Source organism: Arabidopsis lyrata (genome assembly GCF_000004255.2).
Source record: "Arabidopsis lyrata subsp. lyrata unplaced genomic scaffold ARALYscaffold_3, whole genome shotgun sequence".
NCBI lineage: Eukaryota > Viridiplantae > Streptophyta > Magnoliopsida > Brassicales > Brassicaceae > Arabidopsis > Arabidopsis lyrata.
In genome coordinates, this window is record NW_003302553.1 from 6988302 (window position 1) to 7000390 (window position 12089).

General features: G+C 35.2%; 1 protein-coding gene, 1 non-coding gene and 1 pseudogene across 2 annotated transcripts; 2 read left to right on the top strand and 1 right to left on the bottom strand.

The window, feature by feature from the left end:
• Positions 1–3931: 3931 nt before the first annotated feature.
• On the bottom strand, positions 3932–7802 carry LOC9321215 (putative protease Do-like 12, mitochondrial). Its single transcript, XM_021033586.1, is given in 10 exon segments — positions 3932–5164; positions 5167–5305; positions 5402–5452; positions 5674–5814; positions 5817–5846; positions 5944–6071; positions 6151–6410; positions 6525–6720; positions 7060–7314; positions 7395–7802. Coding segments are annotated over 10 exon segments (1542 nt in total). The 5' UTR covers positions 7684–7802; the 3' UTR covers positions 3932–5111.
• A 283-nt stretch (positions 7803–8085) lies between these two features.
• On the top strand, positions 8086–8158 carry TRNAK-CUU. Its single transcript has one exon. It is a non-coding gene; the product is annotated as a tRNA-Lys (tRNA).
• Positions 8159–10456: 2298 nt separating this feature from the next.
• LOC9321216 lies at positions 10457–11921 on the top strand (annotated as a pseudogene).
• Positions 11922–12089: the final 168 nt, after the last annotated feature.

The window sequence follows — 12089 nt, forward strand, 5'->3', positions numbered from 1 at the left end:
TTTTCACATGACTAATCTCCCCAGGACTTTCAATCTGACTCAGGCGATTCAGGATCTCCGTCAGGGTTCTTTGACTCTCTCTGAATATTACACTCAGTTGAGAATTCTTTGGGATAACTTGGACAGTACAGAGGAACTTGATGATCCTTGTACTTGTGGTAAAGGTCTTCGTCTGCAACAAAAGGCAGAGAGGGCTAAGACTGTCAAGTTTTTGGCAGGTTTGAATGAGTCTTATGCCATTGTCAGGAGACAGATAATTTCAAAGAAGGCTCTTCCATCACTGGCTGAAGTGTACAACATTTTGGATCAAGATGATAATCAAAAGGGTTTTTCTACTCCAGCTTCTCCTTCTGCTGCGTTTCAAGTCTCTGAGATTTCTCCTTCACCTCAGTTTGAATCTGCTCTTTCACCAACAGTTTGCTATGTTCAGAATGGACCATACAAAGGGCGTCCTATCTGCTCCTATTGCAACAGGGTTGGACATATTGCAGAAAAATGTTACAGGAAACATGGTTTTCCACCTGGTTACAAAGGGAAAATTCCTGAAAAATCACAGAAACTTCCTCCAGTTGTTGCTCAGGTTTCCATGTCTCCTAATCCTACTTCCTCTCCTACTCATCTGGAAGGTCTGATTGGTAATCTCTCGAGTGATCAACTTCAGAATTTCATTGCTCTGTTCAGTTCTCAGTTACAGGCTCAACCAAGTTCTAGTGTTTCTCCACCTGTTGCTGGTCCATCTCACTCTCCAATTGATTACACTGGATCTCCTTCTCTACTTCTACATATTCTTTTGTTGGCATATTGAATGTTTCCCAACACACTCTTTCTAGTGACACTTGGGTTATAGATTCTGGTGCAACACACCATGTGTGCCATGATAAGAACCTATTTGTTTCTTTGGACCATTCTATTGAGAGTTATGTGAACATGCCAACAGGACCGACTGTTAGAATTAGTGGAGTTGGATCTGTTCAGATCAACAACAGTATTCTTCTCAAGAATGTTTTGTTCTTACCAGAATTTCGTTTGAATCTGATCAGTATCAGTTCTTTGACATCAGACATTGGTTCTCGCGTGATATTTGATCCCTCTTGTTGTGAAATACATGATCTTATCAAGGGGTCGACAGTTGGAAAGGGTAGGAGGATTGGGAACCTCTATGTGCTGGATACTACATCTTCTATCTCAGTCAATTCAGTGGTGGATGTTGGTTTATGGCACAAGAGGATGGGACACCCTTCTTATTCAAGACTGGATGTTCTTTCTGAAGTTTTGGGTACTTCCAAGCATAAGAATAAAGGCTCTGCTTATTGTCACATTTGTCATTTGGCTAAGCAGAAGAAGTTGTCATTTTCCTCTTCAAACAACATTTGTAATTCAACCTTTGAGTTATTACATATAGACCTTTGGGGACCTTTTTCAGTGGAGACTATAGATGGATTTAAGTATTTCTTAACAATCGTCGATGATCATTCAAGGGCTACCTGGGTTTATTTACTAAAGACTAAAAGTGAAGTTCTCAGTGTTTTCCCTGCTTTCATCACTAAGGTTGAGAATCAGTACAACACTAAAGTCAAAGCTGTTAGATCAGATAATGCTCAAGCATTGAAGTTTACAGAATTCTACAAACAGAAAGGGATAGTTTCATACCACTCTTGCCCTGAGACACCTGAACAAAACTCGGTTGTTGAAAGGAAGCACCAACATATACTCAATGTTGCAAGGGCTTTGATGTTTCAGTCTGGCGTTTCTTTATCTTACTGGGGAGATTGCATCTTGACAGCTGTGTTCCTCATCAATAGGACACCTTCTCAATTGCTTTCTAACCACACTCCTTTTGAAATTCTTACAAGTAAGAAACCAGAATATGATCAAATCCGCACTTTTGGTTGTTTATGTTATGGTTCTACTTCTCCTGTTCAACGCCACAAGTTTCAGCCTCGTGCAAGAGCCTGCATCTTTTTGGGATATCCTGCAGGGTATAAGGGGTACAAGATTCTGGATTTGGAAAGCCACAAAGTTTTCATCTCCAGAAATGTTACCTTCCATGAATCAGTCTTCCCTTTGGCAAGTCAGAATCCCTCACCAGACAGTTCTTCTTTGGATTCTTTGCCTCCAGGTACCATCACTTCTCCCTCTCCATCACCACAAATTTCTCCATCACCACAAATTTCTTCCCATCGAGCTAAGAAACCTCCTGCTCACTTAAATAATTATCATTGTTACTCTCTCAACAATGATATCACACATCCCATTTCTTCTTCTCTTTCATATTCTCAAATCTCTCCATCACACTTGTTATACATCAATAACATCACCAAAATTCCGATTCCTCAATCATATACTGAGGCAAAGAAATCCAAAGAATGGTGTAATGCTATTGACAAGGAGATAGGTGCTATGGAGGATACCAATACTTGGGAAATTGCAAGTTTACCCCCAGGGAAGAAGGCTGTAGGCTGCAAGTGGGTTTTTACTTTGAAGTTTCATGCTGATGGAAGTCTTGAAAGACATAAAGCACGGTTGGTTGCGAAGGGTTACACTCAAAAGGAGGGTTTGGACTACACAGACACATTCTCTCCTGTAGCTAAAATGACCACTGTGAAGTTTTTATTGAAGGTCTCTGCGTCCAAGAAATGGTATTTGAATCAACTTGACATTTCAAATGCATTTTTGAATGGAGATTTGGAGGAAGATATATATATGCGATTGCCTGAAGGTTATGCAGACAGTAAGGGGGACCAATTGCCTAAGAATGCTGTTTTGAAGCTCAAGAAATCCATTTATGGCCTTAAACAGGCTTCTAGGCAATGGTTTCTGAAGTTTTCTGAAAGATTATTAAGTCTGGGATTCACTAAGGGCCATGGTGATCACATTCTTTTTATTCACAGTTCTGGTAATGAGTTTCTTGCAGTCCTTGTTTATGTGGACGATATAGTTATTGCCAGCACAACTGAAGGTGCTGCAACACAACTGACGGCTTCATTGAAACAGAGTTTCAAACTGCGTGAGCTTGGACCTCTTAAATATTTTCTGGGTTTGGAGATAGCTAGAAATGCTGAAGGTATCTCTTTGTGTCAACGCAAATATGCCTTGGAACTTCTCACTTCCACTGGTATGTTAGCTTGTAAATCTTCCTCCATTCCCATGATTCCCAATACGAAACTTTCCAAGACTGATGGTGAATTACTTGAGAACAGAGAAATGTACCGCAGTCTGGTAGGGCGTTTGATGTATTTAACAATAACCAGACCTGATATCACCTTTGCTGTCAACAAGCTTTGTCAGTATTCTGCTGCTCCTCGTACTTCTCACTTGACTGCAGTCTACAAAGTTTTACAGTATATCAAAGGGACAGTGGGTCAAGGCCTCTTCTATTCATCAGATCCTGACTTAACTCTCAAAGGTTTTGCTGATTCAGATTGGGGTACATGTCCAGACACTCGTCGTTCCACCACAGGTTTCACAATGTTTCTTGGCTCTTCCTTGATTTCTTGGCGATCAAAGAAACAACCCACAGTCTCAAGATCATCTGCAGAGGCCGAGTACAGGGCTCTTGCTTTGGCTTCATGTGAAATGGTATGGATTGCTATCTTGCTTTCAGATTTAAAAGTCTACACAGGGTCAGTTCCTATACTTTTCTCTGATAGTACCGCTGCCATATACATTGCCACAAATCCGGTATTCCACGAGCGGACAAAGCACATTGAGATAGATTGTCATACGGTTCGAGAACGTTTGGACAGAGGTCTCATCAGAATGCTACATGTTCGTACGGAAGATCAAGTGGCTGATATCTTGACTAAACCATTATTTCCTTATCAGTTTGCACATCTACAATCCAAGATGAGTCTTCATAATATATTTGCCTCCTCTTGAGGGGGACTATTGGATTGTACCGGTTACTTGCATTTTGGTTTATTTAGTCTAGATAAACTCTGGTTTATTTGACTGGTTTAGTTTAGCTACACTTGTATATATTGACAATTGTACAGCTTTACTTTCTTAAGAAATAAGAATCTTTTTCAACAAACTTTCTCTCAAGCTTATCTCGCTCTTTCTTGTAACAAGTCTGCCAAGGTTTGGATTTTCTATACCCGGTAGAGTCAGAGAATACCTCTACAACCGAATCCAGCACCAATTCATCAACAGGACGACTTTCTTCTATTTTCTTCCACCGTTCTAGCTTCTTCGCATCTTCATGTATTGAATGGATCTTTCTTCGGCCAGTTAACGCAAATGGAAGAACTACACCCCTCTCTGCTGCTGATGTGCTCCTCCTGCATAGATAGTCATATCTGGAAACTCGGCCGGCAGTTGTTACCGTTGGCAGTGAATTGGTCAGTACATTATTGCAACTTCGGTAAAAGAAAAGAGAAGAGAGTAAACCAGGAACCCGAGCTCTCGTGTACCACCCCACCATATCAACACACGGCCGGAAAACCATATCAAACTTATTGGAAAATCGAACCCCTGGTTGATGCTACTGTTTAAATAGGAAGTCCTTTTTTTTTTCTCTTCCTTTTCTTATCAAAGTTTTTTCCATTTTTCGTCTTCAAAAATTTCCTTTACTTATCGTAGAGAAATTGGTTTGCTTTCTCTCCAAGGAACCTTTAACTTTTCTTTTTTTGAAGTTTGAACAAATCATCAAAAGCTTTACCAACAGATTCATTTTTTTTTTTAACACGGCTTTTAGGAGCTGGTAGATGTATAAGTCTTGTTCAAAATTCGAAATATTTTACATTCTCTCATTGTTTGCTTAGATAGGGCATTGAATTAATTATATAAAAAAAACCCTAGAGGAAACCACAACATGATTTTTTACTTATAGATTATTAGCGTGCTCCACTAGAGAGAAAGTTAAACTATATAGTATTCGTCGTCCCAAGTCATTTCGTTTTTTTAGTTTTTATACAAAAGCAAAAGATTCTTTAGATTAAGCTGAATCTCAACCTTTTTAAGAATCTTGTTCTGCTTTTAGCCTTGGACAGGCCATAAACAATCCTAGTATCTTTGAGCTTACCTTCGGACAAAGCAGCAAAGGAAGACAACTCCAAGGCATACGGTCAATCCTATTATCTTTGATCGGATAATCAAGTTGCGGAGGGAGACTACTCGCTGCCCCAAGCCGATTTTATATTGTGACGTTCCAAGATCTCAAATTTGCCTTTTTAGCAGATTCATAGTTGAGTACCATAACTTTGTCATTTTCCAAGTCCAACCTCAGATCTTTGCCACAACATCCCTCTATCAGTTCACGTAAGTGTTTTAAATTCTTTACCTTCACTCCGTTTACTTTTTCCACCTGTTCCCACCATAAATATATTTTCTTTTAGCGAAAGACCAATTAATAAATGATTGGTGTTTGGGATTCATCCAAGAAGTCTCATAAATAAATTACCTGTAAATCTTTGAAATTACTGTATCCTTTGTTAATGTCATCTGGCATTACCTAAAATATAAAAAGGGAAATATTATTTGTTTTAAATTCGAAATAGTTTACATGCTCATAGTCTCATTGTTGACAAAATTAAGGGACGGAAAAGAACTACTACTAGCAAAAAAATATCTTAGTAGCTCAAATAATTATCATCATTCTTTACAATAAACTAATATTCAGCTTGGCACTGAGCTTAAAAGAGGATTTAGTATTGTGGACAAAGAAAAGCAAACCTGAGAGATTATGACTTGTTGTTCATCGGTAATTTTGTACTCATCATTTAATACACATTCTAAGCTCAAATCATCAATGTACGATTTAGTGAGAGGCACAAAAACAAAACCACCGAATATGTAATAACTTGGAAGGTTATATAATATTGTTGCACTTGCATGTGTGGTTTCACCTGACAACAGTAAAACATAGTTCAAACAAAATGCGAACTAATATAGCCAACAATTTGGAAAGGAGTCATAAAATTTTGATTACAAATGAGGACTTACCGGCTTTAAACTGATATTGTATTCATGCTCTTTTCCCTTCCTTAGAACCTTTACTAAGATTTTTTCATCTGGTTTCTTCATAGAAATAAAATGATTGAAACTTATTCGTTCCTCATTTCGAAAAGGACCTGCATCAAACATAGTCTCACTTAATAGTAAACATGGAAAACATTAAGCGATGTAAAAAATATATATAGTTTATATTACATGTTTCATCATTTCCTATTGGAACACCATCAATTGCGAGAATGATGTCATCTTTTCTCAGAATTTTGTGAGCCCCCGACGATGAGTTTATTTTGTTTATAAGAATTCCTGTCGTTTCAGGGCTCATCTTAAAATGATTACGAATTTGAGCATTTTCCATTGACTGACATGATAGAACTAGTGAGCCGAAAACAGCGTTATGGGAGCTTTCTTCTGCACCAGTTATGAAATGTCTAATTATTGGGGTTGGGATTACGACACTGCATGTGAAAACCAAAGAGAGAGAGAAAAAAAACGTCAGGGAAAATATATGCAAAAGTGAAGGTTGCACCTCTTGATCTCAAATGTAAGCAAAACTATATCAAACAACTTACCCTGTACTTTTCTCATCTCCAAGATCTTGAAATACTACACCAACGACTTTGTTTCCTGTAATAACCGGGCCACCACTATTTCCATCGTTGGTAGTTGCGTCAATTTGTATTGTCAGTAGTTTAGTGGAACTTTGAAGGTAATTTCCAGTTTTAACTCCAGTTACAACACCTTTTGTAACGCATATTGTTTCACCAGCTACATTTGAGCAAATAATGAAAGCATAATATATAAGAGCTAGTTTCATTAATTATCAACAAAAAAATTTCCGTAATTTAATAAACATGACTTGCAAGCATGATGATTTATTGGATGCTATGCAGTATTGGAACTCATACGAAAATAGAAACGTGAGTTGAGCTTGAGCACATTAATTCTCGCTCGTAACCAAAGCAGAATAAAAGTTTCATAATTTTAACATAGTTTCTTGGTATATTGTAATATGAATTATAGACCATAGGAAACTAGGGCAAACATCTATCTATTACCATGCTTTATACTCATATGATAGTTTGAAACATTGTCAAGAATAAATACCTTCTGGATAACCAACAACATATACAATTTCATTGAGAGGCGGTATGTCTCCGAACTCCAAGGGATTCATACCCTTCCAAAACTCGTCGCTATCGATCTCCAAGATGGCCAAATCACACTCATGTGCAATCTTTTGAACTTTTGCTTTGTATTTGACTTGAGAGCCATGTCTTTTCACGTGCACGAATGTGTGATCATTCATCACCTCCACCACATGAGCGTTCGTAAGAATTTTCTTTCCCGCGATTGCAAATCCTAAAAACATCAATTTACAGCCAAAGTAACGCATAAAAAAAAACCTTGATGTGAGCTTTGAGATAAGTATAGTCACATACCAGAGCCCCCATATGATTCTTGGTTAAGAGTCTGCCAAGGTTTGACTTTGCTATACTCGGTAGAGTCAGTGAAGACCTCTACCACCGACTCCAGCATCAATTCATCAACGGGAGGACTTTTTTCTATTTTCTTCCACCATTCCTCATCCTTCGACATGGTATGGATCTTTCTTCCGCGAGTTAATGCAAACGGAAGAACAATATTAGCGATCCGGCTAGAGATTGTTACCGTCGGGAGTAGAGCTCTCGAGTACCGGGACACCATACCAACACACGACCGGAAAAGCATATTGATAATTCATCTTAGTGAAAACTCGAACCTGTTTATTTCTTGTTGATATATACTAGTGTTTAATATAAATTGCCCTTTTTCCTTTTAATTATTTTCCATTTTTTTGCATGAAAACTTTCCTTCATCTATAATTAGAGTAAATATCTAGAGAAAATTGGTTTCCTTTTTCTTTCCAAGGAACTTTCTTTGAACTGAAAGAATATTTATACATATTCAAAAGTTTATAGCTAACAAAAATGTTGGTAGTACTGTTAAAGATGTTAAATACAATGGTAATTGTATTACAATGTCTTTATAAGAAGAAAAAAAAAACCATTAAACTTGAAGAATGTGGTCTTGAATAAACACAGGAATGTTTGTAGGATTTAGGTATTTACAATTATAAATACAAACATCTAAGCCCGTCTAGCTCAGTTGGTAGAGCGCAAGGCTCTTAACCTTGTGGTCGTGGGTTCGAGCCCCACGGTGGGCGCATTTTATTTTTGGCAATTCTCTGAAGGAAGGAACATTAAAAAATTGGGCGTCACAAAGGTTTGAATTCAACTTAGAGTGCAAAGACTTAGTAATGGGCCGTATGGGGGAGATTACTTGGGCTACCTTGAGAATTTTGGCTCATGAGGTCAAGAAATACTGAGAGGATTAATTCGAGAAGTATTCCCCCTTTCGTTTTACATTTTAAGATGTTGATGTGTGAAATTAGTTATGAATATTTCTTATTAGTCCTAAAAGAGTTATTAAAGTTAACTACCAAAAAAAACAGAGTTATTAAAATTTTAGAACTCTATAAAGTTTCGGGCTTCTTAATAATGAAACACTAAAAGGATAATGATAATGATAATAAAGTACTTTTATTAAAAAAAGAGAAATTTTTCATAATTCTCTAAAGATTTTCTGACCAATTGTCCCTGTATTAAAACCAATATTTGCGTTTTTACTACATAACTAGATATTGACCCGCGGTACACCGCAGGTTGATATTTTCTTTAGAAAGTTAGAAATTTTTATTTTAATTAATATTATTTATATATGAATAACATATCCAATAGGTACACTTAGGATCTATATTTTTATTAAATAAAAAATTGATTTTTTTTTGTTTTTAAGATGATCTATAGATATAGGCTATTGTTTTTTTTAATGTATGGTACACCTCGGAATGATTTTATAACTAAAAACTACATTTAATTTTCAATTGTATTTGTTTTGTTTGGTGTTTAAAATTATATAATTATATTTTGATTGTTAATTCTAGGGTTTCACCATAGTATATCATCTCATAATAATATCGATCCAAACCCGTCCCATATAACCCTGTCCCATGAATTAAACATCCTTTTGTTATTTTCTTATAAAGTTCAAATATTTATAATATTTGAAACTTCAAAAAAGTTTTAATATCGATCCAAACTTTAAAATTATTTTTTGATTATTATATCTAGGATTTCACCCATAGTTTACAGTACCATATTAATATCGATCCAAACCCCTCCCACCATATAACCCCGTCCCATGAAATTAAACATTATTTTGTCATTTTCTTATAAAGTTTAATATTTATAATATTTGAAACTTCAAAAAAAAAATATTTAATCTAAACTTTATAATTGTATTTTGATTGTTATATCTAGGATTTCACCCGTAGAATATAATTCCGTATTAATATCGACCCAAACCCGTCTTACTATATAACCCCGTCCCATGAAATTAAACATTATTTTGTCATTTTCTTATAAGTTTTAAAAATTTCTATTATAATAATGGAAACTTCAAAAAAAAAATTAATATCGATCCAAACTTCATAATTTTATTTTGATTGTTATATCTAGAATTTTACCCGTGGTATATCGTCCCATATTAATATCTTTTTAAGTATTAATAATATTTAAATTTATAATATTTAAACTTCTTATAAAGTTCAAATATTTATAATATTTAAATCTTTATAAAAGTTTAAAAATTATAAATATTTAAAACATTTTCTAAAGCTTAACTTTTAAAAAGTTAAATATTTATAATATTTTGAAACTTTTTAAAGTTTCAATTCTTAAAAAAAAATAAATACCGGAGTAAACTGATTAACACTCTTAATTTTGGATGTCTAATAAATCAAGCCTCCTGCTCATTCGTATTAAGAATCATTTTGATCATTTTTATAGTATGACTCTGAACCATTGTCCAGTTTTTTAAGCAATGTGGGACCTTGTACACATATTTTGTTTTCTTCATTGATTGAGTAATATATGTCAGTTTTTTAAAATTTGAATTACATCATATGCGGAAAAAATCTAATATTTATTAATTAGATGTATTTTTATATAAAATCAAATAAATTAGATATAAGAACAAATAAAAGTGAAAGAAGAATTTATAAATTTATATTTAATGTAGGTAAAGAGAGTTTAGGAAATTAGCAACTAATTGAATGTAGTGCAATAAAGATAAAATTTAATTAAGGATATAAATTTAAGATAATATCTTATTGGAATAGATTTTGTAGGGACTAAAAACTAAATAGTATTTACTTTTAGGACAAAAATTTCGCTGGAGGATATATAATGTAATAACTCAATTGTAATTATTCATAAATTGGACATTAAGAAAGGAAACTATTTATGTAAGTGTTTAATGTAGATTGATGATATGTAAGTTTTCTACTTTAGAATATTTTGTTTAGATATATTTTGTAAGGACTTGAAAGTTAATAATAATTTCTTTAGGGATTTTTTACAAAATCTTTACCAAAAATGTATGTGTAGATCTAAAATTAATTAATATCATTTAATCCAATAATCATGATACAAAATTGTGTTACCTTTTTAATGGAGTGTAAAATATATAAATAACATGGTTCTTCTCCTAAACTGCAAAGGGAAGATCTCGTTGACTCCCCAAAAAACACCAAAAAAAACAAAAAAACCAAAAAAAGAAACAGAGCTAATGGTTCCGCTTCCACGGGAGCTAGAGGAAGATATACTCTCTCGGCTTCCAGCTCAATCTCTTGTTCGATTCAGATCCGTTTGCAAACGTTGGAATGCTCTTTTCTATGAAAAGGGTTTCATCAACCACCACTTTGCTCGCGCTCGTCCTCAGTTCATCTGCATGACCAATTCCAATATTTATTCGATAGATATCATCGGTCTCGACGGCGTAGATCCTACGATTAATTTGCTTGATCTGCCTTCTAAACCTTACTACCGGAAATTGGATTTTAACTGCATAAGCATCACTACTTGCGATGGGTTCTTGTTTTGTAACTCTTTCCCAATCGCCTTCGTTTTCTTTTGCCCGGGGATGACCAAGGGGACAGCGCTCTGGAATCCGTGGTTGAAACAGGTTAAATGGAACGATTTTGAGGATAAAGATTTTGATGCCTGTGGCTTAGGATACGATAATACTAGAGACGAAAAGGTTTACAAAATCTTGGGGTCTTTTATATATGTGTCGTCGTGAAGTTGCGATATACGATTGTACCTCTCAAGCGTTCAAGTTTATTGATACACCTAACGAGGACTGGTCCATAACCGATGTTCAACGATCCAGTGTGTCCTTGAACGGAAATCTCTATTGGATTTCTCCTATTCCCGTCAAATTTGATTTTTGTGAATTTCTCATCCGAAGCTTTGATTTCTCGAGGGATATATTCAAACCCTTTTGTCTCCTTCCGTGTCGGAAGATGGATTTTTGCGATTTACTTGTCCTCCAAGTTTTCAATGAAAATAGGTTATCCTTGTTAAAGCAATGTTATAAGACAAGGAAGGTTGAGATTTGGGTTACGAAGAAGAAGATTGATTCTAGTAACTACAACAGTGGGGAGGAAGTTGTGTGGATTAGCTTGTTGACTTTTCCATCAAGTAACTTGCCAAACCTATGTAATAAGCGTTACGACATTAGTTACTTCATCTATGACAAGACCACCCTAATCATGTGTTGTGGTGACGATGGAGGTGGAACCCCTTGCATCTATATTGTCAGGGGAGATTTCTTCAAGAAGATTCAAATTAACTCTGGGGTTTTCCGGTGTTGTCACTGTATTTATGCTCCCAATTTCATCCCGGTTCCTTTAGGTTCAGATTGCAAGCCTAATAATTTTATCACATTTTCTTGAATCTTGTTCATGTCTCTACTTTCTTAGGGTTTAAGTCAGTTTGCTTTAAACCTTGTATGAAATTGTCTTGATAATAAATTTATACTATCTCAAACATTGCTGATCAACACACTTTCACTTCGAACTTAACCAAAAGGTTTGTAACCGTTGAGTCAATTTTACAAATATACGTAAGAAATGTAAAAGTTGTGAATAATAAGGTGCTTTTAAATAAATACTCAATTCAACATATATTTCACTAGTAGTTAGCCAATTGACAAAACCGATTCAGTCTATGTTACAACTTACAATCCAAGGT